Source organism: Hyaena hyaena, unplaced genomic scaffold, assembly GCF_003009895.1.
Source record: "Hyaena hyaena isolate Hyena2069 unplaced genomic scaffold, ASM300989v1 scaffold_791, whole genome shotgun sequence".
Lineage (NCBI taxonomy): Eukaryota > Metazoa > Chordata > Mammalia > Carnivora > Hyaenidae > Hyaena > Hyaena hyaena.
In genome coordinates, this window is record NW_024081423.1 from 372521 (window position 1) to 398859 (window position 26339).

Consider the following 26339-nt stretch of genomic DNA (forward strand, 5'->3'; position numbering starts at 1 on the left):
ACACATCCTGCATCATTCATGTCACAGACCTGCAGTCGCTAAAATAATGGGGGTAGGGGGGTTAGTGACGAGTCAGTCAATCCATCTGGCCCGTTTGATTTGCTAGCTGGGCTCATTTTTACTGATGGGCTCAGCTACTTGTCAATCACTTTATCAGCCTCGTCCCTGCCTGACCGGAAGCACAAAGAGACTGTTAGGAGTTAAGGACCTTCAACGAGGAGCGTGCTTCCCACTTAAGCTGGCCTAGGTCTATCAGCAACTTTCACACGACTTCTTTGGACCGGAACAGTAACTCATTTTCCACAGAAGAAACGTGGGAAGCTCTAGAGCGGGTCGGATGCAGTTTTGAAACCGTGGGGGTCGAATGAGTGTTGGGTACTGGAGAGGACCGGGCGTGGACTCAGAGTCGAGGGGCGTTTGAATCTGGGCTATGCCCGGGACCCTCGACGTCCAGGTCGGTAAGACCGAGAGAAAGTCCACCTAACATTCCCTCTCTTTCCCTGGGCTGTCTTGCGAAATATCTGGCGTATAGCAGGTGCTTGATACCAGAGAAGTATTGAGGGGCGGGGGGGTGGTGAGTTGCTACCCAGGTATTGGGGAAGTCCGGCAGAGTGGATTTCGTGGACAGAGGCGCGATTTTCCCTAAAACTCGCTTCCTGCTTCACCTGGAGGACACGCTTTCCACTCAAGAAGGAAGAATACTATAAACAACCTTTGATCTTTCCAAGCTGTACAGAAAACCCCAGACTTGCAGCCGGGGTTAGGAGGGGAGATCAGTACAGGTACATTTCCTAATGGGAAGGTGCCACCAAATAACCAGTTCCAGGAGTGCAGGGAACAAGACCAGGTTTCGCTGGCGGAGTACACAGGCCGCTCTCCAGGGGCTCCAGCGCCAGGTTCTCACCCGCCTTGCGGCAACCTCTCCCAAACCTTTAAACCGGAGGCCTTGGGTGCCGACTACGGATCACGGCACTCAGTATATGTGGACATGAACCGAAACCTAGCCAGGCATGCAGCGCTACCCGCAATCGGGTGAACGGACCCGGTTTTTTTTTTTTTTTAATGTTTTATTTATTTATTTCTAGGAGAGAGAGAGAGACAGCATGAGCAGGGGAAGGTCAGAGAGAGAGGGAGTGACAGACTCTGAAACAGGCTCCAGGCTCTGAGCTGGCAGTCAGCACAGAGCCCGACGCGGGGCTCGAACCCACGAACCGCGAGATCAGGACCTGAGCCGAAGTCGGACGCTTAACCGACTAAGCCACCCGGGCGCCCCGAACGGACCCGGTTCTGAGAGAGAGAAAAAAAAAGTCCAGAAGGTCACCTCGCCTCTGTCCTCCCGAAACGTGGGAGTGGGCGCAGGGAAGGGCCGCTACCCCTGGGGCTCCGGGGTAGCGCAGACGGCGCGAGCACGCTAGGAAATACGATCTTCTGTCCAGGACTAGGAAAGGATGCAGTGACACGGTCGCGGGGCACCTTACGCAACCTGTGGTCGGGTCCCCAGCCCCGAGGGAAAATCCGTAGGTGTCCCAGGCCACAGCCGGGAGCCGAGGTTACAGTCCTCGGGGGGGTGGGGGGGGGCAGCTCCCCAGGTGGCGTACCAAGTCCCGACTCCAGCGCTCCGCCAGCGCCCCTCCCAGAGCGGCGCTCCGCTCCTCCCTCGTCCCGCCTTCCGCTCCGCCCGGGCGCCCCGAGGACAAACGTGGGGGGGGGGGACGGAATTTCCCAGAGCGGGGGCTCCGGCTTCCCCGCAACGTTGCAGCCTCTTTCTGTTTACGGAGTGAAAGGGGAAATGGAAAAGGCGGGGAGGCGGCGGCTGGCGTCCGCTGCGCCGCCCCTCGGCCGGCTCAGACGCCGTGAGTCAGGGACCGACGAGGGCGGCCTGGGCTGGCGGCGCCGCGCTCAGTGGTGCGCCCGGATCCGGACGACGCGCCACGCTCTGGGGCCCGTCGCCCTGGCTCCTGCATCTGCTGCCGCCGGACCTCGCTGACCCCGCGCGCCCGACTCCGGAGGGCCGGCCACCGGCGGCGCGCCGAGCCGTCCGGGCCGCAGCTGCAGCGCTCCGCCCAACAGGTAACCCTGCGTTCGGGGGCTTCTGGGGGGTCCTTGTGGTCGCGGCCCTCCTGGGTGCCCCGACGGCTCGCACCCCGAAGCGGAGGGGCAAACTGCGGGGCTCTGGGAGGTGGGGGCGCGCCCGCCGCCCGCGCTGCTGCGCTTCCGCGGTTCGCGCGCGTCGCGGCTGCAGCCAGCACCGCTGGAAAGCACCTTGCGCAAGGGTCTCACGGGGTGCAGACTCCGACTCCTCCCCCTTCCTCCTCCTTCCCGGATCCCTAGCGCGAGAGCGGGGTCGGTCCCGGCAGTGCGCGGGGACGCCGACACCCGCTGTCACCGCGCCTCCCGCCGCGTGCGCCGCCCGGCCTGCTGCACTCTCCTCGCCGACCCCGGCGAGTGTTCCTCGGAGGCTGGAGACCCGGCAGCCGCCCGCCCAAATCGTGGGGGCTTTTGTCATGTACAAGTCCTGGTAGGCTTCCCGGGCTTTGAAGAATTGGAGGCGAGACTGGGTGGTGGCTGGCGGAGCTGACAACTTTTTGAATCGCTGGAACTTAATTTCATGCTTTTGTAACCCGGACACTATTCTGCGACTAAAGGGTCGTGATAGCAGAACATGAATGCTGGGCTTTTGGTCTAAGAGCATGCTAGGGGCAAAAAAAAAAAAAAGGTTACATCACGGATGTTTCCCGCTGCTAATGCGATATCAGGGCTCTGAAATTCTCCTGTGTCTGGGCGGAGAACGACGCTTAGAAAGAAGAACGACGTGCAGAGGGATTGTCCCAAAAGTTGACAAGGAAGGCCAGGCGGTGTCTTTAAAAGAAACGCCTATTTCACTTTTGGGAAGACATTTTGGCACAGAATAAAGAAGGGCTCCTAATAAAAACAGGGAAAGAAACACTACTACGGTTGCATTAGGCATCTGTAGCCTGAGTCTCACGTATTTTCCAAGTGGACTATAATCTGAACCCCGCAGACACCCCCAACTCTCTGACTGACTGAAGTTTATATGCCTTACTTTCGGCAGATGGCCCTTAAGGACTTTTTTAATAAGGCAAATTGGATAGTTGAGGTATCCAGAGGTTTTGAACCAGAGAGGCTGTCCTCCTGTGCAGCTAGAATGTGTATTTCTGGGGCTTTTGGAGAAGAAAGATATAGTAAGAGGTGGGTCCTGGGCAATGTACAGAAAAATGGCAGAAAAATCTTTTAAATGGGAAGTAACACAAGGTGTAATTATCCTTAGTTAGGCAGAGGCGTATGCCTATAATCTTAGTCGTTTTTCATTCACACTTGCTTTGGATTTCTCAACTTTTGTTTATGTTAATAAATAGAAGCAGCCAAGAGGGTAACGTTAATGCTTAGGATAGGATTTCCTCTTGGTTTTATTGCTGATTTCTGAAATAAAGCAGATACTTTTGGCTCCATCTGCCCATTTCTCCATGTCTAAGATTGTTATATTTGTCCATTCAGTTGACAAGTGGGGGTGTAATGAGGATTTTTATTGTAACCTGGGTGGGGAAGAGCCTTTATGGGTAAAGTAGAAGACCTTCACAAGCCACGGTTTTTCTAGACGGGTACTGATCTATAGGACTCAGAAATCATTAGCGTGTTGTCTGCTTAATTAAGGCCTAAAACTGCGGAGCCTTTAGCAGGCGGCCTGGCCCTCAGGGTTGCTGGGGTGCCCTGTTTGCATGAGAGGAGGCTGTGTTACCAAGGAATTATGCCTGGCCTCAGTCTCTTCTGCCTCCCCTACCCTCCTCTTCTCCTCTCTCTTCTCTGATCCTCCTCTCTTCCTTCCCTCTGAGTGCGCTCCAACCTCTTAGGCTTCACATATAAATGCTTGACTCTCTGCACAGTTTAAAAATCAAAACCTGTCTTTCCTCCCTGAATCAGCTGACTGACTTGTAAACCATGTGGACTTTTTTTTTCTTTCTTCCCTGAGTCACGTTGCAACTGGGAACTTTATTTTCTCTCCAGTCAGCCATTTGCTAAGTCCAGGAGCCTTGGAACTTTCAAGCCAGCCGGGTCCTTGGTCAGGCTGGTTTTGCTTTAACTTCCTTTTCTCAGTAAATTCTACAGGCAGAAACTGCAACTGAATGGCCCAATGAAATTAAAGTAGAATGTTCCTCCATTAACCTAAGAAATTCCTTTCATAACTCAAGACTCTAAGAGCCTGAATCACAGTCTCCCTCAAAGACATAGGGAGATCTCTGAGAGGAGATCTCTTGATGTAACTGTGGTGATAACAGCTATCAAAGCATTTCAGAGGTTTCTGCCTTTTTTTGTCTCTTGTTCTAGATACAGCCATTAAAACCTCGCTGTGAAGAAGCCCTGGGGATAGGTAGCCACATCCCATTTGCAGATAAGAAAGGCCTAGGCAGTACCTGCAAAGCCCGGAATCTGACTCAGTACTTCTCTCTTGTATGCACGACCAGCAACTACAGATGACAGAGCTTATTAACCATGCACCAGACACCTTACACACCTGAACTTTAAACCGCACAACCGCCCTATGAGGTAGGTGCTGTTACTCTTCCGTTTTACAGACAGGGGAAGTAGAGGTGCTTGCCCAAGGTCGTGAGGCAGTGAAGGAGGCCCTGGGAGTCCATCCCAAGCAGTCTGAGTCTGCATGGAGTATCAGACTGCAGGGTGCGTGATTGCTTTCCGCTGACACATCCTGTGCATTGGAAAATGGCTGTGGAGTAAGTGAATAGCGACACTAGATTGCCTGGTTCTTTTCTCAGATGAAATTCACTCAGAGGCCAAGGGTAGGTTCCTGTGTTGCAGGTGGGCTCTGAGGTAGAACATTTTCTGGAGCTTTGTGCTTGAGCTCTAGTTAGATGGGAGCACCTGGGTGGCTCAGTCAGTCGTGTCTTGATTTTGGCTCAGGTCATGATCTCATAGTTCATGGGTTCAAGCCCTGCATCTGGCTCTGCGCCGACAGTGAGGAGCCTTCTTGGTATTCTCTCTTACTCCTATTCTTTCTGCTCCTTCCCTACTTGTGCTCTCTTCCTCTCTCTCTTTCTCTCTCTCAAAATAAATAAATTTTAAAAATATTTAAAAAAAAAAGAACCAGAAACATCTTTCAGAGAGGCTGTGCTTTCAGGAGCACAGTAGTTCAAGTAGACATCATGCCTCTGAATTCTCTTAGATGTCTCAAGTAAATCCTTTTACCTTTAATCCTCTGGCATGGAGTTCTTCTAAAATCACAGGGAACAGTCTCATTTTTTACCTTTGATTTACCTTCTCTTTCTCATTATGGATCCTGATTTGCCTGTAGGAATTATATTATATGCAAATCTTACATGCAAATTATGGCACCCAATTTGCATATAAGAACTGAAATACGGTATTGGCTAGAATAGTTAGCTGGCCTTACCCACATCTTGCTTGGGATAGATTCGGCTTTCCAGGACTCTATGTAACACCACAACTTCTAGAGGGTGAGCTCTAGATTAGGTTAGATTATTAGATTAATTTTCTTGGGACGTTTAGATACATGCTTTGTACTATTAAGGAATTCTGATCTCAAGAGGAGACAGCTGATTCACAGGCCAAAAGAAATGTTTCCCTTTCTCACACTCCGGCTGGTAGGAGGATTTGAAGCTTGTGGTCTCCAGTCTAAAGAAGCTGTTTAACTCATTTGCATCAGAATTATTCCTGAAACTTAACCTATCGTCCTCAATTTGCTTACATTAGAATCCACTTTACATGTTTTTGGCTCCAAGGCCTGAATTTTATTTGCCATGTTAGCTCTTGAATTTGATAAAACTGTTCTTTTTCTTTAAAGTCACCCAAGGCTGGGAAGCCACGGAGATCTGTGCAGGGAGGGTTGGCCTCTTGTCAAGGGCCAGGAGCCTTTTGTATTTGGTGAAAGTTCGTTTTCAGCGGCCGTAGCTGATGCCACCAGTCCAGTGAGTGAGTGAGTAAGGAGTAAGCTCTCTGGATCTCAGGTTTCCCCTCTGTAAAGTGAACAGCGGGACTAAAGGTTATCTAAGGTCCCTTTCTTCACTGTCCACTTGAGTTTACCCTGTTGACACAGAGCCCTCATTTCATAAACAGCCACATGGAAGCCTGTTTCCAATCTTTTTATGTCAGTTTTCCATTGATCTTAGATGCAAATACAAATACAGTCACTAAGCATTTGTGTTTTCTTTTGCAGACTCTCTAAAAAGCCTAACAGTGATGGAGTACATGAGCACCGGGAGTGACAATAAAGAAGAGATCGATTTGTTAATTAAACACTTGAACGTGTCCGATGTCATAGACATTATGGAAAATCTTTACACGAGTGAAGAGCCAGCAGTTTATGAGCCCAGCCTAATGACCATGTGTCAAGACAGTAATCAAAACGAGGAGCGCTCAGATTCTCTACTGCTCAGTGACCAGGATGGGCCTTGGTTGTCCTCGGTCAGATATGGGACTGTGGAAGACTTGCTTGCGTTTGCAAACCACATATCCAACACGGCAAAGCGTTTTTACAGACACCGACCACAGGAATCTGGGATTTTATTAAATATGGTATGTTTTTCTCCTGATCAGCTGAGTGCTGTGAGCTCAGCTTTACGACTGCAGCTTTACTTAATGCAGGGGGCCCTTTAAACTTGGTTTAGACTGGCTGCCAGGTGCGACTTTTAAAAATGTGGTATCTGTAAGAATCACTTCCGTGTTAAAGATGCAAAACAGGTCTTCATTAAAAGTTCCATTTAAAGACTCTTTTCCGTAGTCAGTTGTACAAATAGGTAATTAAGAATGTATTTGAACTTCACAGTTCATTAGCAAGCTCACTCACCAGTTAGACAGAAGAAAAAGACTTCAAGAGAATCCCTCAGCTGAGAGGGGGAATGAATACTTTAATTAATGTTCTTGAAAGCTGAATTTTTTGCTCCTCTCACATCTTGGAATGTCCCAGTATTAATACTGGTTAACTCCAGTTCTTGCAGAAATGTAGTTTGCAGGCAATAAATAGCTGTTCCCAGATTAACTCACTTTAATTGGCAAAGTACAAATGACAAATGAAATACCTCCTTAGTAATACCAGGTATGCAAATAATCCAAAATATTGTGACAGTACTTTGTCACAGTAGTTGATTAGATGATATGTTTGGGTGTGTCTGGGATTCTGGGTGTCTTAGTGGGTCAGAGGTGAGTATAGGTGCCGGATAAAAGTCACTAAATTTTTTGAAAAGAACAATTTACAAAGGAGTAGGTGATAACTGACAAAATGTGTATATTGATGAAAGTGACTCCTTTTCCTTTGGTGCATCTATGTGGCAAAGTGTCTACTGTAGGGGGAAGGTCAATGTTGAATATTAGAGTCTAAACAAAGCACTTCATTATTTTGTTGTTGGGTTTTTCTTCCTTTGGTTTTTGGTTTTTGTTTTTGTTTTGGCTTACTACATTCAATTGAAAAAACAGCGCAGTAATTTAGGTCAGCTATGTAGTCAACTGTTTTGTTAGAAACTGTTCTGTTCAGCCCTAGCTCAGTTTGGAGCAAGATTACATTTTGCATCCTTGTGTGACTTGCTTTGGTCTGGATGTACCATTGTGTGTAATAGTTGACTAAGTACTTTACCTTGAGAATATTATTTCTACTTGTACATGGAATTAATATTGAACTAAGGGCACTACGTTTCTTAACTAAAATATAGCTGGAAAACTCTGGTTAAAAAGTATCTATCTACAATGGGAAATACTTGTTTACATATATTTTTAAATATGTGTATATGTTAAAATGGGTATTTTAAAGGAACACATGCAGAATAAAGAAAATAGTGTTGCTTATAAATATGTAGAGACTTAGGTTCATTTCCCGTGGTCCATCAGATTGATGAGAGACAGACCATAGAACTTTATTGGGAGTATACAGAAAGGAATTCAGGAATACAAAGAAATAGCTTCTGGAAGGTTTTGGAGTGGAAAAAAAAAAAAGCCAATGCAGAAAAGGAGAGAAACAAAGACATTAAAAGGAAGTGGCAATTTTATCAGCAAAGGCTAAGAGTTATATGTTGTCAGTCCATGCCATGGAGACTGTGCTCTATAAATGAACAAATATTATTCAGGAGAAAATTTAAGAATAGGACATATGATAAAAGCAGGGATCTTCAAGCTTTAAAAAGTCTTTTAAATTTGAAAATGACCAAGAATATAAAGCAAGAAGATTTAAAACTGGTGTAGAATAACAGAAGAACTTTAAAATCGACAGGAATGTAGACCATGCCTCACCGGGCAAGTCAGCCCAGTGGTCGATGGCTCTCGGGGCTGTGGTTGACTTTTCTGTAACTAAGCTTCAGAATCAGATGCATCCCATGATTGCTAGTAACCTATGCCAGGTCTGTGCTTTATAAATAATGGCATAGGAGTCATGACTTGGTCTTTAGCAGTTGGAGACGAGATGATAAAGGAAGCACAGTTGGCTTTTGACTCCCATTCATCCTCATATGGTGTTCTCCTTGGAGCCTCCCGTGTTCAAGACCTTTGTCTTCGTGTGACCCTCCTCCCAATACCGTATCAAGACTTTTGCATTTTGGGCGTCATTGGCTGCTGTCTGTCTCTCTCCTTGAAAAAACAAAAGCTAATTATCTAACAGACAGGTTCCAAAGTAACATTAATCTATAAAGTGCATCTACATATGGATCCAGTGCTTTCAACTATTCATCCATTCATTCGCTAGACATAAGGTCACATGTCTACAGTGTTTCAGATACTTTTCCAGGTGTTATAGATCCAGTATGGAAGAGTCTGTGCTGTCAGGTAGCTTGCTGCCTGGTGAATGTGGGAGACAAGTAAACAGGCAATTATAATGCAGTGTGCTACTTCCCACTTCAACTACACATTGATTGCTCTGGGGCTGCTCAGACAGGACACCATACATAGCCATGAGGGTGGGGGTGGGGAAGAAACTATGTCAGACAGGCTTCTAAAAGGAATTGATGCTTAAGCTTTTGAGTTGGAGTCGGCCGGATAAAGGGGACTGAGAGGGCAGAGGGTTCTAGATGAAGAGAATAGCCTATACAAAAGCCCAGAGGCATAGAGACATGGTGTGTTTCTGGCAGCCAACATCCAGAAAGCCGGTGGAGTTAATTAGACGGGGCAGAGGATCAGGAATTGCAAAAATATTACAGCATAGGCATGTAAAATGTTGGTCTGCAGTTGTATGTGAGTGTGTGCTATTTTTCTAAAACTAATACTTAGCAAAGATTCCACTAACATGCAGCAGGACTTGGGGAAGAAACTTCAGTAGACTAACCTGGGCATTGCTTTGTATGAGAGTGCTGTGAGTTATTTACACTCCAGACCAATTCATAACCTGAGTGGGAAATGAATAACCGAACATGGGTTGCAAACGCTGAGCTCATGGGTGATTATAGGGGCACTGAAGGGCCCAAAGGGCTCGCTCATAGATGTGGGTGTGAGATATGGGAATGCTGCTCCTCAGGGGTTAGTCATAGAGTCCTGGCTTCTCAGGCCTGATAAAAACCTTAAAGATACTTGAGCCAAGCCCTTTGTCTGATACTTGAATCACCCTGATTATCATATCCAATAATTGTTGGAACATTTTGGTCTGTGCCAAATCTCCTGTGACGATGAGTTGATCACATACTAGGGCGTTACATTTCATATTTAGCCAATTCTGACTGTAGGAAAGCCCCTTCCTTCTGTAGAACTAAAATCCATCTCTGAGTCCCCTTAGCCTTAGTCCTACTTTTTGGCCATAAAACGTAGATATGTTCAGTCATGTGAGGATACAGGCCCATGAATGAAAGTGCCTGGGTATGTATTTCAGGTCTGAGATGGATTTAGTTGTGTGATTTGGGGCTAGTCATTACACCCTTCCGTGGCTCTGTTTACTCATCTGTAAAATGGGCAGCATGATAGCACTTACTCTTTGGGGGTGTTGTGTGAGACAAATCACGGATGCACTGTTTACGTATTGTGAGTGTTGAAAGGATGCCAGCCATTATGGTAGTCGTCCACAACAGTTACTCCCCTTCCTTACAATAGTCTTTCCAGTTTTTTAAAACTTTCATGTTCCCCACATCTTCTCTTCTCTGTTCCAAACACTTCTCCTTGTGTCTGCTACTTGTCACTTACTGGATCATTAACTGTTGTTGTCATCTGGGCAGCACCTACTGAACTCAAACCTGGGTTAGTGCCTATCTTCTAGCCCAGAACTTGAATGTGGCAGTCTGTTTGTTGTGAGACCTGCAGAGTAGTAAAGAGCCAGCTTTGCCTATGTTCTAGATAATATGCCTCTTCTAAGGTTGTATTTGTTTAAAATTTTTTTAAAACATTTATTCATTTTTCAGAGAGAGAGATAGACTGCAAGTAGGGGAGGGACAGAGAGCGAGGGAGACACAGAATCTGAAGCGGGCTCCAGGCTCTGAGCTGTCAGCACGGAGCCCAACGCGGGGCTTGAGCCCACTAGCGGTGACATCATGCCCTGAGCTGAAGTAGGATGCTTAACCGACTGAACCACCCAGGCGCCCCAGGTTGTATTTGTTTTGTAGCAGCCATAAATACAGGCTCCTTATGGAGTTTATTCTTCTTAAAATATCTTAAGAATTTTTCTCAAGGCCTGCTGCTGGGCGCAGTGTTGTTGAGCATCACTGGTCTGGAGAAGGAAATCCAAAGCATGCTTTGTGTCAGCACGTAATGGTGGCTTTGGTAAGCTGAACTGGCAAGTGGTGAACAACAGCATGGAGGTCCGTAAGATGATCTGGTAGGGACCCTAAAAGAAGAAGAAGGGAACAAAAAACATTACAAACCCAAATAGGGAAAGTCTAGGGCAAGGGGAAGAACCAGGGACTTTGCAGAGCTACAGGCTGGTTGACGTCTGCGTATCACACTGTATATTTCAGGGTTTATCATCAAGGGAGAACTCGCCCTCGGAGGAGAGTCCCCAGAATGTGAGAGATTGTTAAATGGGGCAGGAGGAACTCACGGTATTCCATCTAAAGGGGCGAAGGCTAAGGTGCTCACTGACTTGTGAGCGCAGGCTTTTAATAACCATCGTTTGATCATGGGTTAGCTTTAATTTCAGTCTTCTGGCAGATACAAGGCACACAAGAGCTGAGGCTCTGGGGTCAGACAGACCTGAGTTTGAATTCTGACTCTCTCATTGCCCACTGAGCTACTTAACCTCTTAAAACCCGTTTCCTCATCTGTAAAATGGAGATAAAGATAGTACTTACGTCACAGGATCGTTGTGAGCCTTTGATGAGGCCTGAGCAGTGTCTGGCTTATAATTAACATCTAGCAGGGGCACCTGGGTTGCTCAGTTGGTTAAGAATCCAACTTTGGTTCAGGTCATGATCTTGCGGTCAGTGAGCCCCTCATCAGGCTCTGCGCTAACAGTTCGGAGCCTGGAGCCTGTTTCAGATTCTGTGTCTCCCTCTCTGCCCCTCTCCTGCTCGCACTCTGTCTCTCTCTCTCTCAAAAATAAACATTAAAAAAAATTTTTTTAATTAGCACCCAACATATAGCTGCTATTATTCTTCTTCATCCCTTGGATCAGATTGGGTTATAAAAAAGTTAGTTGGACAAAAGTAGAACTTATACAAAGGTGAATTAAACCCTTTAGTGGATAACTGGAGTCTAGGTGAAACGGGATACGTAAGTATTTAATAACAAGAAAGAGGGAATAAGCACAAACAGTTGAGTGCCATGGGTATGGTTCTGTCTAAATGCGGAAGGGACTAGATTTATCGCGTGCTGTAAAAAGAGGCCTCCAGTAATTTGAGGTGAGATGCTTCTTGAAAGGAGGTCATATTTCAAACGAGGCAAGACCATGGGCTGTAGTAGGTATTCGATTTCCTGCTGGGACTTCGTGCAGGAACTGGCTCAGGGGAGTGCTCAGGAAATATTTCATTTTAAATTTAGTGACTTCACATTTCTTAGTATTGGAGCTGTCCTCTGCTTTGCTCCCTGACTAATAGCACACGCATCTGTTGGGGGTGGGGGGCGGGTACAGCTAAGATAGGCGGTAATGGAGACGGAATGAATAACCCTGGGATTATTAGAACTATTCCCGTGGCCGTGGCCTTGAGATGGGCCCAGACATCTGCAGATGAATCAGGTGTTCATTCTTTTCCCATGTGGTCCACGTTCCCCTTTGGCCTCTTCTGCACTTGAAATAACTTGATGTCGCTTTGACAGTTTCATAGTTCCTGAATTTGTAAACTGAAGTCATAATATTGCTAATTGCATTGGAGCAAAATTTGTAGTTTTGAGACCATTTATCCCTTGAAGGAATATTTTAAACCTATCGTAGGCATGTGCTCCAGATCATAACTCCCATGGACTATTTTTAGTAATTTGTTTTCATTATAATTATAATTATTTCTCCTTTTCATTTGCTGCTCTTTTACAATTGAGATATCCTTGATATGCAGTAAAATACAGACAATTCCTTAATTGTCCAGTTTGTTGAGTCTTGACACAGCACATGCTCTTGTAGTACACAGTGCCTGGTACATACTATGTACTCAGTGCCTGGTACATACTATGTACTCAGTAAATAGTCAATGGGCTAGTAGATGAGGGATAATTCTGCCCTTACTTTATGCAGCACTGTCAACTCATAGTGCTGGCATACCACATTATTTTCCAGAATCCTCCACGATCACCAGTTTATTTCCACGCTCTCTCTGTATGCATCATGTGTGAGTAATCGCTATGTGGACTAACAGGTTAGCACATTTTAATTGGAAGCAAGTCAACTTGCAGGCACAATTTATATTTATGCAATCTTTATTTTCAGCCTTTTGGTCACTGTAGTCATGCTCCCTTCGATAAGTAATTTTTAAGGTTTTGTTTGACAATTAATTACTCACCAGTAGGTGGTAATACGATCAGGTCCGACCAGGGCCGTGTTTCTGTTACATGCTTTCTCTGTCTATGTTGAAGTTCTAAATATAGTCTGTGTACACTGTTAGGATTACACAACAGTGACGTTAATTTCGAACACTGCGTGTAGGAATGCCGTCTAAAGTAACCAGTTTCTGAAGGGTGTGTCTTAGAAAAGGAGTTTGCTGAAATTCTCCCCCTCCCACCTTTTTTTGTTATTGTAGGTAATCACTCCCCAAAATGGACGCTATCAAATAGACTCGGATGTTCTCCTCATCCCTTGGAAGCTGACTTATAGGAACATTGGCTCTGATTTCATACCTCGGGGGGCGTTTGGAAAAGTATACTTAGCACAAGATATAAAGACTAAGAAAAGAATGGCATGTAAATTGGTATGTACTTTATAACCAGACATCCTGCACCATATGTTTGGCATTGTGGTTCTTGTTTGCATTAGTCAAAAGTTGTTACTATTTGACTGGATTTCAGGTGAGGGTGCCCTGTCCAAAAGCACCTTTTTCTTTTTCTTTCCCTTTCCCTTTTTCTTCTTCTTCTCCTTTTTCCTTTTTCCTTCTTCCTTCTCTTTCTCTTTTTCTTTTTTCTTTGTCTTTCTCTTTCTCTTCCTTTTTTCCTTTTCTTTTTTCTTTCTTTTTCTCCCCTCCCCCCTTTTTTCTTCTTCTTTTTTTTTTTGGATTTGCTTGCTACCCTGTGGCTTTTCAGGCCTCAAAATCTGCTTCAGTGCACATAGTTGGTTTTAGTCCAGTTTGCCTTGATAAAAAAGAAAATGCTGCTGGCTTGTGTACCCGGCTTGGATTTCATCATCCCTCTTGTGGTAGGGTGGAGGGGAGCTATCCCCCAGGAGCAAATCCGTGTGCTGCTTCTTTAATCTCACCCACTGGGGAAGGTGCCAGGCAGGGAGGCAGAAGCTGGGCAAACTGTGAGGCTTCTCAAGACCGAAGATTAAAGGGCTGAATTTAGGAGCACTTGGGTGGCTCAGTCGCTTAAGCGTCTGACTTGGTGTCAGGTCATGATCTCATAGTTCATCAGTTCGAGCCCTGCATTGGGCTCTGTGCTGACAGCTCAGAGCCTGGAGCCTGCTTCAGATTCTGTCTCCCTCTCATTCTGCCCCTCCCACCAATGTTCTGTCTCTGTCTCTCTCTTAAAAATAAATACTGAAATATTAAAATAAAAAATAAAGGGCAGAATTTAAATAGGCCAATTATTGTAAAGACCCCATCTCTTCTTATTAAACAGTTTTTGCTGAGGTACCCCTGCCTTGGACATGTATCTGCCTAAGCTGGGCATGTACACACCCCATGACCCAGCAATTCTGCTCCTATAGGTACACACCCCATAGGCATGTACACATGGTCACCAAAAGCTGTGTACTAGAGTTAGAGTGTTCATCAGAGCACTATTTGTAATAGTCCCAAACTGGAAAGTTTCTAGATGCTGCAGTGTGGTCTGTTTATACAATGGGATGCTTGTACAGTGAAGAGAACACATGATTTGCAACTGTAATAATGTAGATGAGTCTCACAAACACACGTTAAGCCAAAACAGCCAGACACCCAAGTAGGATCTGCTCTATGAGATTCCACTTCTATAAAGTCCCAAAATAGGCTAAATAGGTCCGTGCTTTTGGAAGTCAGGATAGTGGGTACCCTTGGGAGGCAGTGGCTGGTAGAAGAAAAGGGATTCCTGGTGTGCTGCTAGAGTTTTGTTTCTTGGTCTAGGTGGTGGTTACATGGGTGTGTTCAGTTGAAAAGTCACTGAATTTGATACATAACCCAGTTTTACTCGTTTTTGTATGTCTGTTTTACTTCAAAATGTTTTTAGAAGTGCAGTAAATTGAAATCACTTTTGATTTGCTGAATTTGGCCTTAGTCTGTCTTATTGGAATTAAAAGATCACCAAAATATTGGCCTCGTTTATTCCTTCATAGAGATTTGCTAGAGGATCTGTTATCAAAGGAAAAAAAGGAGGTATTATCGCAAGCCATTTGAAGCTTGTGTTTAGAGGAGACGTGTCTCAGTTCTCTTAAAAGAATCTGGGGACATTTTAGAAAGAGCTTAGAGCCAAAGTGTCCTGTTCTACAGTTTCATCAGAAAAGGCATGAGAAAATATCTTTGTTTTCCTCAGAGTACTTACATTTAATTTTTAAGCTGTATTTTTTTTCTTAAAAATATATAGAATGATTAACAACCCCTAGCAGATTCAAAAGAATGTAGATTGAAGAATGAGATCCTTTTCCTTGAGGCAATTGCTGTTAATGAGTTCCTCTGTGTCTTTCCAGAAAATGTCTGCAGACATGTGTGTATATAGCTTAAAAGTTTTTTACAACTAGGAGCATAATATATGTTTGCATCTTGCTTTCTTCGTCTAACACGGTATTTTGGAGACATTCCATATCTATCTGCACTGAAAGATCTACTGCTTTCTTTATTAGTGACTTTTGATTTTCCATAGAATAGCTGGCCAGTGCTTATTTTAAAGGCATTATTAGAGCCTGAGTTGTGGATCCGAAGACATTCTATTATTTCATGAGAATTGAAATATTGATATGATAGCCTAAAATCTAGGTGCCAGGGAAAGTATATGTAAAATGAATGGGAAATTATCTCTCTTTTGATTCAACCATCAATAATTCTTTCATTGGATTACTACATTTTAAATGAAAATAATACTTTCTATTTTGTTATTTTCTTATTGTGAATTACTTACCTAGAGCTGACACAGTGTAAAAGCGGGTTTGATGTCAACATTATTTGAACCGGGCAGTATAATTTCATGCAGATCCTTGAGATATCCTTGGTTGCATTTGTTTGCCTTCTGGTTTCTGGGTTGACCTGTATTATTTATAGTTTTTCACTATCCTGGGTTGTTTAGTATCTTCCTGGTCTTTCTCTGTTCTAGATCCCAGTAGATCAATTTAAGCCATCCGATGTGGAAATCCAGGCTTGCTTCCGACATGAGAACATCGCCGAGTTATATGGTGCAGTGCTATGGGGCGAAACCGTGCACCTCTTCATGGAGGCAGGCGAGGGAGGGTCGGTCCTAGAGAAACTGGAGAGCTGTGGACCAATGAGAGAATTTGAAATTATTTGGGTGACAAAGCATGTTCTCAAGGGACTCGATTTTCTCCACTCAAAGAAAGTGATTCATCATGATATTAAACGTGAGTTATCTTTGGATATGGACCTTTTTGGCTCAGAGAGATGGGTTAGATAGGAGGCAAATGGACTCCTGTCTTTAACGTGAAAATCCTTGGTGGAGGGGAGGACCTATGCCCTGGAGCACTTTTCACCATCCTCCCTTCCTGAAACATGTTTTAGAATCAAACGGGGTCACTAAAGCTTTCAAAATCATAAGGAGGATTATCCAGTTGTGGAGGATTATAGTCACACGTCCTGGCTATACCCTTGTTAATAAGGCTTTCAAAAACAGTAATTTACTTTAAGACACACACAGAGTCGAATCATTCTTGGGAAACAAATAGCCTTTTAATTTTGAACACTATTTTGCTAATAGTTCATTAAACAGGCCTTCACTGATTGATTTATAGGGGTAAGAGATGGTGGGAAATACCACAAAGACCCACTATAAACCCTAAATATTTGATGCTAAATCGCACGAATGAAACTTTTACTTTAAAAAAAATGTGTATTTTACGTTTTCATTTTAGGAAAGTGGCATAATAATATGCTTATATCTTAGAGTTTGAAAGCCAAGCTCATAAGCATTGTTATATTTTTCCAGCCTTATTGAGATCTAATTGACATATAACATTGTGTAAGTTTAAGGTATGTGATGTAATGATTTGATGTATGTATATATTGCAAAATGATTACCACAATGAGGTTAGTTAACACATCCAGGATCTCACAGAGTTGTAATTGTGTGTGTGTGTGGTGAGAACTTTTAAAATTGACTCTTTCAGGGCGCCTGGGTGGCTCTGTCAGTTAAGCGTCCAACTGGCTCAGGTCATGATCTTGCAGTTTGTGGGTTCAAGCCTGCATCAGACTGTGCTGACAGCTCAGAGCCTGAAGCCTGTTTCACATTCGTCACTCCCTCTCTCTCTGCCCCTCCCCGACTTGCACTCTGTCTCTCTCTCTAAAAAAATAAAATAGAATACATTTTTAATTGACTTTCTCAGCAACTTTTAAATATGTAATACAGTATTATTAACTATAGTCCCCACGGTGTATATTATGTCCCCTAAAACTTGTTCATCTGATCACTGCAAGTGTCCGCTTCGACCACCTTCACCCATTTCCCCAAGCCTCTGGCCATCAACATCTGTTCTCTGTTTCTATGAGTTTAGTTGTCTTATGTTGCACATACTAGTGAGATTCATACAGTTTTCATCTTTCTCTGTCTGATTTATTTCATCCATGTTGTAAAGGACAGGATTTCATTCTTTTTTATGGCCGAGTAGCATTCTATTATATATGCATATACACACATATCATATTTTCTTTATCTACGCATCTGTCATATACCCTTAAATTGTTTCCCTGACTTGGCCATGTTGAGCATTATTAGTGTGTGCAACCATTACACCCACACTGACTGCTTTCTTGCCGTATCTGAAGTGATTTTCACTTAAATTCTCACCCAGATTTATCCTCCTCTTGTGAATATAATACAACCATCTTGGTAGGGTGTACGTTTTGGTCTATCCTAATTTGGGACTCACTGTTTTGGATGGTGTTTTTATTGTATTTATGGGTATATAGACAACTTGATACTAAAAAAAAATCTTTTTTTTATAGCTAGCAACATTGTTTTCATGTCCACAAAAGCCGTTTTGGTGGATTTTGGCCTAAGTGTTCAAATGACTGAAGATATCTATTTTCCTAAGGACCTCCGTGGAACAGAGGTAATTTTATTCCTCTGGGAATGGTCGATGTCTTTTTAAGAGCAAAAATTAAAAATGTTCTAGACTGTTCTTGCAGAAAGGACTGAAAAGGGGAGGAAAACCATTGCATCAAATAGGATTATCATTGGAGCATATTTAGTGAACACTTGCTCTGTGCCAAGCACCAATTTTAGCATTTTAAATGAATTATATTATTTAATCCTTATATCAACCCTATTATTGGTAAATATTGTTCTCGACGACAAACACTATTAGGATTTCCATTTTACAGTAAGGGAATGTGCTTCAAGGGGTTAAAATTAAGTGCCCAAAGTTACTCAGCGAGAGATCTGGTACTTAAACCAGTCTTTTTTCAGAGCTTAAATATAGTCACTTTTTACTATAACTAATATATATTCTTAGTATAACTCGTATTATTGTTTTGGTTCATGTATACCCATAATTGTCATGGTTATTAATAACATATATTGAGGACCAACCACATCTTAGGTTTACCTTTAATTCTAGAGAACCTGTAATAAATCTCAAATTTATTATAGCACAAATAAATTGTAGTTGAAGATATAAACTAGCTATAATATTTAAGTCATTGGTGAAGCAAAACCAAAACCAAACCAAAACCTTTTCTGAATGTAAATGAGATGCATGCATGCGCTTTCAGAGAATATATTTAATTTAATATACACATGATTAGGCTGAATATTGATTCACGTAGCAAGTGTCTATTGAGCATCGGAATGTGTCAGGCTGTGTGGGTATCAGGGATGGAGCACTGGACAAGACCAACAGGTTACCATGCCTTTGGGGGTATTTCAGCAGCCCCCACTCTTTGGTGAAAGAACCTATTTTAAATTTACCCGGATTCTTCGAAAAGCAACAGTTTAGCTCATAGGAGGTTATGATGGGCATGGGGTTGGATGCAAATGGGAAGGTGAATGGGTATGGAAGCTACCTCCCTGGTTCATGTCCACCACTGTAGGGTGCTTAACTATCAGAGCCTCCCAGCCGAGGCCCTCTCCCTGCTGAAAGTGTCCCCAGCAAATGCAGTGTAAAACAAAGCAAACAGTCTTCATCTTAAACCAAGATTGTGTGAGCTTTTCCTTGACTCTCTCAAAGCAAAGACTCTCCTGGGCAGCAGAAAAATTGCTGATATTACTTACGTTATTCTGGAAAATACTTGAGAAAGGATCCTAGATCAGTTGTCCTTGAGGAGATTAATATTTAGAAAAGAAAACTGTAAACTTCTTTAAAAGAACATTTTAGTCTCCAGATCTTAAGAACACTTCACCAGAGCACAAAATCTAATTAAGACTTCATGCTTACGACATATTTTTTTTGGGAAGTGTTTCAGCATATTTTGGCATTAGTCAGAAGTTCAGATACGTGACATTCTACCCTTTTTCCTGGAGCCAGTTTGAGAAACAAACTATTTATGGTATTATAGATAGAAAATACCTTTCTCTTCCCGGCAGTGTGATCATATTGAACATTTTGCAATGGCTACAGAAAGATATGTCTTCTTTGGGATTCTCCAGCAGACAGAGATTGTGTGCTTGGACGTGAGATAATGGCATAGCGTTTACTCCTAAAAAGTATTTGGATTGAGTTATTTTCAGCAAATGTAAATTGCTTTTTACAAAGTGCTCAACTGAATTTGATGTCGAGAGTTACCCACTTTCTTCAAATCATCCTGCATTTACTGTCTCTGCATGGTACTCACAAATCAAAATTTGATAATGAGCAAGGTGGTAAAGTCACCATTAAAAGCTTTTAGCAAGACTCTTCATCTTTAAAGAACCAATAAGATGTCGTTCGTCAAAGTCAACTGAGCAGAGGCACTTTTCATTAGAACTTGATCACTTGCGGGACGCCTGGGGGCCTCAGTTGATTAAACGTCCTGACTTTAGTTCAGGTCATGATCTCATGGTTTGTGGGTTTGAGCCTCATGTTGGGCTCTGTGCTAACAGCTCAGAGCCTGGGGTCTGCACTTTGGATTCTGTGTCTCCCTGTCTCCCTGCCCCTCCCCCACTCATGCTCAGTCTCTCTCTCTCTCTCTCTCTCTCTCTCTCTCTCTCAAACATTAAAAATTTTTTTTTTTAAAAAGGGACTTGATCACTTGGCTACTGCATAGCCAGAGATGATTTCTGATCCCTGCTATGTAACTCAGGAGGGCAAACACTGGTCACCTGTGTTTGATCTCTCTCCCAGCATTCATATTCAGGACAGGGCTAATCTGGCATATAGTCAATCTATTGTTTTGTAATTACATGGTAGAGAGACAGAATAAATAATGAATGTAAATAGTTAATTAGAAGTACTTTTATAGTTGAGATTCTTTTTTAAAAGTTCTTATTTCTTCCCGAGTCTGTGTTTAGTCTTACTTTATAGCAATTAATGTGTTAATCATCACACACACACACACACACACACACACACACACACACACAGAGCCTCTTTCTGTTTCTAATACATTGAGAGGTGAAGCCTTGACCTCCAGCCTACAGGTTCCCTTGCTCTAGTGCCCAGGCCTGAGGGAGTGCAGGTCTCCGAGAGCCTTCCGTGGATCCCCCCCAGGCCTGTTTCATGCTTGTAGTCAGCCAGCTTGAAGTGTTCTCAAACGCCGTGCCCTGGCACTCTGGCTCTTGTCGAACTTGAGAAAGCAGGAGCTCTGAGCCAAGGAACTCTGGGGGACCTACCCGGGACAGGCAGCAGCCGGGTCACCAGGTGGACAGGATGCTGCATCCCCAAATGTGCAGTCACCACCGACAGCCTCCAGAGTTGACGTTGCCCACGCCGACAGAACATACTTGGCCTGATCTTTGCTTAGGAGAGCAGGCTAGGGGTGCCTGGGTGGGTCAGTCGGTTGAGCATTCGGCTTCAGCTCAGGTCATGATCTCACAGTTCGTGGGTTTGAGCCCCACGTCGGGCTGTGTGCTGACAGCTTGGAGCCTGGAGCCTGCTTTGGAGTCTGTGTCTCCCTCTCTCTCTGACCCTCCCCTGCTCATGCTGTCTCTATCTCTCTCAAAAATAAATAAAAAAAATTAAAAAGTATATATGTTTATGTATATACATATAAAAGGAGAGCAAGCCAGCAGGCAGGAGATGAGAGTCTCCTATCAACAGCTGATCCTTCCTGCTGCATGCTGCATGTATTGTTTCCCTTTGTGATACTTAGTAGGAAAGTCTGTTGCTGTGCAAAGGCTCTGCCTTCACTTTAGGAAATGTTTGAGGACAAGGAGCTCCATGCAGCCTGTTTGGTGAGACAGACAGACAGAATGAGCAAGGGAAGAAAAGCCTGCCAGGAAGTGTGTTGTAGGGATACTGTTCAATATGGTTAGGATGGGGAAACTGGGAAATTTCCCCAGTTTTTGTAAGTCAGTTGTTTTACTTATTGACTCTGAAATATATTCCAGGAACACTTAGCCCTTTTTCCATATTCAAATGATGGACAGCATAAAAATTTGCTTTTTTTAATGTTTATTTTTGAGCAGGCTCTGAGCTGTCAGCACAGAGCCTGATGTGGGGCTCGAACTCACAAACTGTGAGATCATGACCTGAGCTGAAGTCAGATGCTTAACTGACTGAGCCACCCCAGCATAAAAATTTATGCCCCAGCATAAAAATTTCTTAACGCTAAGTATGGACAGTTAAGATATTAACTACTATATGTCTCTACCAGCCATAAATAGGGATCATTGGCTACCAGTATTTGCTCTTTCTTTTTTAAGGTTAGAAGTAAACAGTTCTTAGAAAAACTATTTCTGAAAATAGCCCTGTTTTTCCAACATGAAACCGAATAGAACTTATACAATGATAAAATGTCATGACTTTAGTATTTAGTTACCAGCTACATGGTAGGTAGAAATAAGAAGTAGTTGATGTAGGGGCACCTGGGTGGCTTAGTTGGTTAAGCGCCTGACTTTGGCTCAGATCATGATCTCTCCATTTGTGGGTTCGAGCCCTACATCGGGCTCTGTGCTGACAGCTCAGAACCTGGAGCCTGCTTCCGATTCTGTGTGTCAGTCTTTCTCTCTCTCTCTCTCTAAAAAATAAATAAATATTAAAAAAAAAAAGAAGTAGTAGTACATATTAATGACAGGACCACTTTTACAACATCACATATTGTTTTAAGTTCTTCTCTCCCGTGTGATTGGTGTTAATACCCCAGGGATTCCTGCCACCTTTCATTACTGCAGATCATTAGAAGTTTGGCAGTTTAATGACAAACATGGAGTGAAGAAGTGGATTTGTAGTGTCCATTTAGATATGCAAGGAGTTGGTGTTTTAAAAGAAAAATTAAATCTTGGTTGATGCCTTCCAGAACCTTGGCGAGTGGTGTCCCAGGTGGGTCCTTGGCTGCCTCGTGTTCAGTATGCAGAAAAACAGTGCTCTTCAGTAGGCTGCAGGGACATCTCAGGACATATTGCTGGCTCCCAGAGTGTGTCTGTGTCACTCTCCCTAGCTACAGGGAACACAGCAGTGACATGCTCTTCTGAAGGGCTGAAGCGTGCGATAAATATGGTAAAGTTGGAGAACCAGCTTCCAGAACTGACTTAGGGAAATGGACACCCAGACCAATGGGGGCAGTCAGACTGATGTTTTCTGCTTCTTTTTTAGATTTATATGAGCCCAGAGGTGATCCTATGCAGAGGCCATTCAACCAAAGCAGACATCTACAGCCTGGGGGCCACGCTCATCCACATGCAGACGGGCACCCCGCCCTGGGTGAAGCGCTATCCTCGCTCCGCCTATCCCTCCTACCTGTACATAGTAAGTAGAGGGTCAGCCAAGACTGAGGGTGAAGGAGAGTTCTACCTGCTCACGGGAGGTAGAAACACACCTGAGGGGGAAGCTGTGAACTGGTGACCCATGAGACAGAACTGAACATTTTCCCATGTGGAGGAAAGTCCCATTCCTGTAAAGAAGGCATTGCTCTTATAGTGAGAGTTTACTAAAATGTGCACTGAGCATCAATTATATGCTGTTCTTGTGTATGTGTATCCTACAGTGCCACTTAGTAGCATCTAACTGGCATAAATATCTGAGCCAAAGAAGTTGTGTATGTTCTTTGAACACTTTCAAAAAAGAGATGTAATTAATCACCAGGCCATTCTGGCACATAGTGAACCATACAACTTCGATTTTACCATCGAGAGAGAGAGAGAGCAGATACTTCCCTGTTAGGGCACGGTGATCCTTGAACATCATTAACTCACAGGATGTGTTTAATTCGGGGTTCTTAAGAAATTAACTTGGTTAAGGATAAGACTGTGTTTGCCAGGGAGTGTGTAGTAGGAGGCAGAATGACTCTCCAGGTCTTGTTAACTAGAATGCCTAGAACACTTTTTCTGTTGAGGGTATATTTTCGTACGCTGGTGCTAAGAGAGCTGGTTTGTTGCCAGATCCACAAGCAGGCGCCCCCGCTGGAAGATATTGCAGATGATTGCAGTCCGGGCATGAGGGAGCTGATAGAGGCCGCCTTGGAGAGGAACCCCAATCACCGCCCACGGGCAGCAGACCTATTAAAACACGATGCCCTGAACCCCCCCAGAGAGGATCAGCCACGCTGTCAGAGTCTGGACTCCGCCCTCTTTGAGCGGAAGAGGCTGCTGAGTAGGAAGGAGTTGGAACTTCCAGAAAACATTGCTGGTATGGACACCGTCTTGTGCGTGATCCCACCCTCTGCCCCCCTGCTTCCCTTCTTTCTCTGTCTGCATCAGACTTGTGATGTAGTTCACGAAAGCACTTGAAAAAAAAACTGGAGTGACCTCTCAAGCACCATAAGTCGTTTGAGAAATTTAAGCAAGAAATTTAGCAAAAGCATTACCAAAAAAATTGGCTAATTGACCGGCAAATCATGGCATGTTTCAGTACAAACGTAGGTAGTAACAGTTCTTGAGAACTGCCCCTGGCTTGGTTTTTTGCAACAGGGAGTATCATTTGCCTTTAAAAACAGATCAAGCTTGGCAGTTTTGCTGTTGGTTCTGAATAGGGTTCTATTTAATTCAGGTACGGTAAAGCCACACCAGTCCTTGGTTGGAAGCATCAAGATAAAATATTGAGTTTGAAGTCAACTTGCATGTTTGTCTTCCTCCGCTTAAAGTCTCCTTGCCAGCTCTGAGTCTTTCCCACTTAGGAAAGTCAGCACACATTCCAAGAACATTGAATATGCACCGAGAACGTTTCTATTTTTATTATTAAAATCTGTGGCATTCTTAATCCATTTAGGTCCAAACCCAGATGTCAAGCCTGGAATGTTTATTTGCATTTCATTGTCTTCTTGTCTGACTTTACTATATTTAAAGAGAACCATCTGGGGCATTAGAAAATATGCCAGAATTTTTAGCTAATTTCTTGTCATCAGTGACTCTTTTTTGAACCCTTTTGTCTATGTTATATTATAGAAATTAGCCCATAATGTTCAACTCTATGTATGTAGCTTTTTATCTTATTTATTTTATTAAAAAAGTTTTTAATGTTTATTTTTGAGAGAGAGGGAGAGAGACAAAGTGCGAGCTGGAGAAGGGCAGAGAGACAGGGAGACAGAATCCAAAGCAGGCTCCAGGCTCTGAGCTGTCAGTGCAGAGCCCTATGCGGGGCTCGAACTCAAAAACCATAAGATCATGACCTGAGCCAAAGTCAGATGCTCAACCAACTGAGCCACCCAGGCACCTCTGTAGCTTTTTAATAAAACCATAGCTTGAATGCTTATTCCATTAGGGCCAAAGATTTCCCCTCCACACACCCCACCGCCCAAGGGAACAGGTATTTATTATTGAACATGTCACCTGATCATTTATTTATTTATTTTTTCAATGTTTTCCTTTTCAGATTCTTCATGCACAGCAAGCACTGAGGAATCGGAGATGCTGAAGAGACAGCGTTCCCTCTACATAGACCTTGGGGCCCTGGCTGGCTATTTCAACCTTGTACGGGGTCCGCCCACACTAGAATATGGCTGATGGATGCTCTCATTTGCTCTAAATAATTAAGACTCAGCAGTGGTCTGGAAAGCTGGTTCTGCTATGTCTACACTGGGGCTCTGGATAGTCAACTGTGCCATTTGTTAGCTGGTGATGTGGGCTCCCATGACTCGTGAATGGGTCTCCACATGGCTCCCGTGGGTTTGATGTGTGAAGCTGCCCTGCTGGCCACCAAGTCTAAAGGTTCTCATTTCTCAGGTGGTGTGACTCGGAGGGGACAGAGGGTTCATGGAAGGATCCTTTCTAGTGACTGATCACATTCACTGTGCACTTTGTTCACAATTTACAAAATACTGACCACAAGGATAATGTGTTAGCCTGAAATTACTATTCTTGGTTCTGATTTAACTTTGGGAACTTCATTTAACTCAGAATAGTTGTTTTGTATATATGGGTGTATATTATAACTCCTCAAGCCTTGTAGGTAGATTCTAGTATAAATTAAAGTCATTATATTTTGGGTGAATAGAACAACTTGAATATTCTAGCAATAAGCTGAACTAGTGTCTTAAAAATGGCTCATTACTTAGGAGCCATCTGACAGCAGCCACTAGTGACAGGTTCTGTTATGTTCCTATGGAAACATTTTGTACTGTATATGCTATGCTTAAAACATTTAAAACGTGAGGTTTTAAATGTGGATAAAACTGTGTTAAACCACATAATTTCTGTACATCCCAAAGGATGAGAACATGACCTTTCAGGAAAATGGAAACTTTTCTAAATTCTTAATGACGCTACTTTTGTAACTCTTCTGACCACTTTGTTGTAAGCATTTGTATATTAAAATAGCATACTGTGTATGTTTTATATCAAATGCTTTCATGACTCTTTCTTACATATACACATATTTTTAACATTGTAACTATGCGAGTATTCCTATCTAAAGTATGTTTTTACATCATGCAAATGAAACCGGCACTTTTATCCAGTTTGATTGGCCAAATCAACTGAATAAACTCAGTATTTGCCTTAATTCTTGTAAAGAGTGTGATTCTCAGGTGGGACTGGGGGTGGATTATGGGGGTTGGGATATAGGTTGGAGAAGAATCTATCACGAAGAAGCAAAAAATACCTGAGAGCTTTGCAAATTGTTCATATGCTCCTCGTCTCGAGCTGCTGCATTGAGCCATTGTTGCCATGTGAATTACACCGCATCCCTTCAGCTCAGCGGTGCAGAAAAATAATGGTTAGCCCCTGGCACAGGCGAAGTGCGGTTCTATTTTGCATCTTGTTTTTACACATTTATACTACCTTTGAATATATCGTTGCACGCTCTGTGTCCGTTGTTTGTCAGGTTAATAACTAATGTGCCTTGTAGGAGGTAGATTTCAATCAAGTACACAAATTCTAATGAAAAGTGTTGGGTCAGTCACTGAGTGACCAGTGTGGCATAGTTTTATGTGTGTTACGTGTGTTAGGTTTTACTAAAGCCATCTCTGTAACCCTCAGAAGCACATGTTTAAAAAATGCACCATTACCTCTGTTTTGGGGGACCTGAAGCCCAGTGAGGTTAGATAACTTTATGCTTAAGATCCAAGAGCCAGGTCTTAGAACCCAGAGCTTTCTGTCCCTAGTGC

General features: G+C 43.5%; 1 protein-coding gene across 5 annotated transcripts; it reads left to right on the plus strand.

The window, feature by feature from the left end:
• Positions 1–1902: 1902 nt before the first annotated feature.
• Positions 1903–25735, plus strand: MAP3K8 (mitogen-activated protein kinase kinase kinase 8). 5 transcript variants are annotated; one of them, XM_039219124.1, is made up of 9 exons: positions 1903–2070; positions 4345–4563; positions 6209–6567; positions 13119–13286; positions 15811–16072; positions 17670–17776; positions 22394–22546; positions 23179–23425; positions 24608–25735. In XM_039219124.1, the coding sequence occupies exons 3-9, from the start codon at positions 6232–6234 to the stop codon at positions 24736–24738; spliced, it is 1404 nt and encodes a 467-aa protein (XP_039075055.1). In that variant the 5' UTR covers positions 1903–2070; positions 4345–4563; positions 6209–6231; the 3' UTR covers positions 24739–25735. The 5 variants fall into 5 exon arrangements, with proteins under 5 accessions (XP_039075055.1, XP_039075058.1, XP_039075054.1 ...); XM_039219123.1 differs by lacking the exon at positions 1903–2070 and adding an exon at positions 2370–2518; XM_039219127.1 differs by lacking the exon at positions 4345–4563.
• Positions 25736–26339: the final 604 nt, after the last annotated feature.

Coding starts and splice junctions, on each gene's coding strand:
- MAP3K8 (XM_039219124.1), top strand. CDS start 6,232: ATGGAGTACATGAGCACCGGGAGTGACAATAAAGAAGAGATCGATTTG. Junction 6,568..13,118: donor CTGGGATTTTATTAAATATG/GTATGTTTTTCT, acceptor TTGTTATTGTAG/GTAATCACTCCCCAAAATGG. Junction 17,777..22,393: donor AGGACCTCCGTGGAACAGAG/GTAATTTTATTC, acceptor CTTCTTTTTTAG/ATTTATATGAGCCCAGAGGT.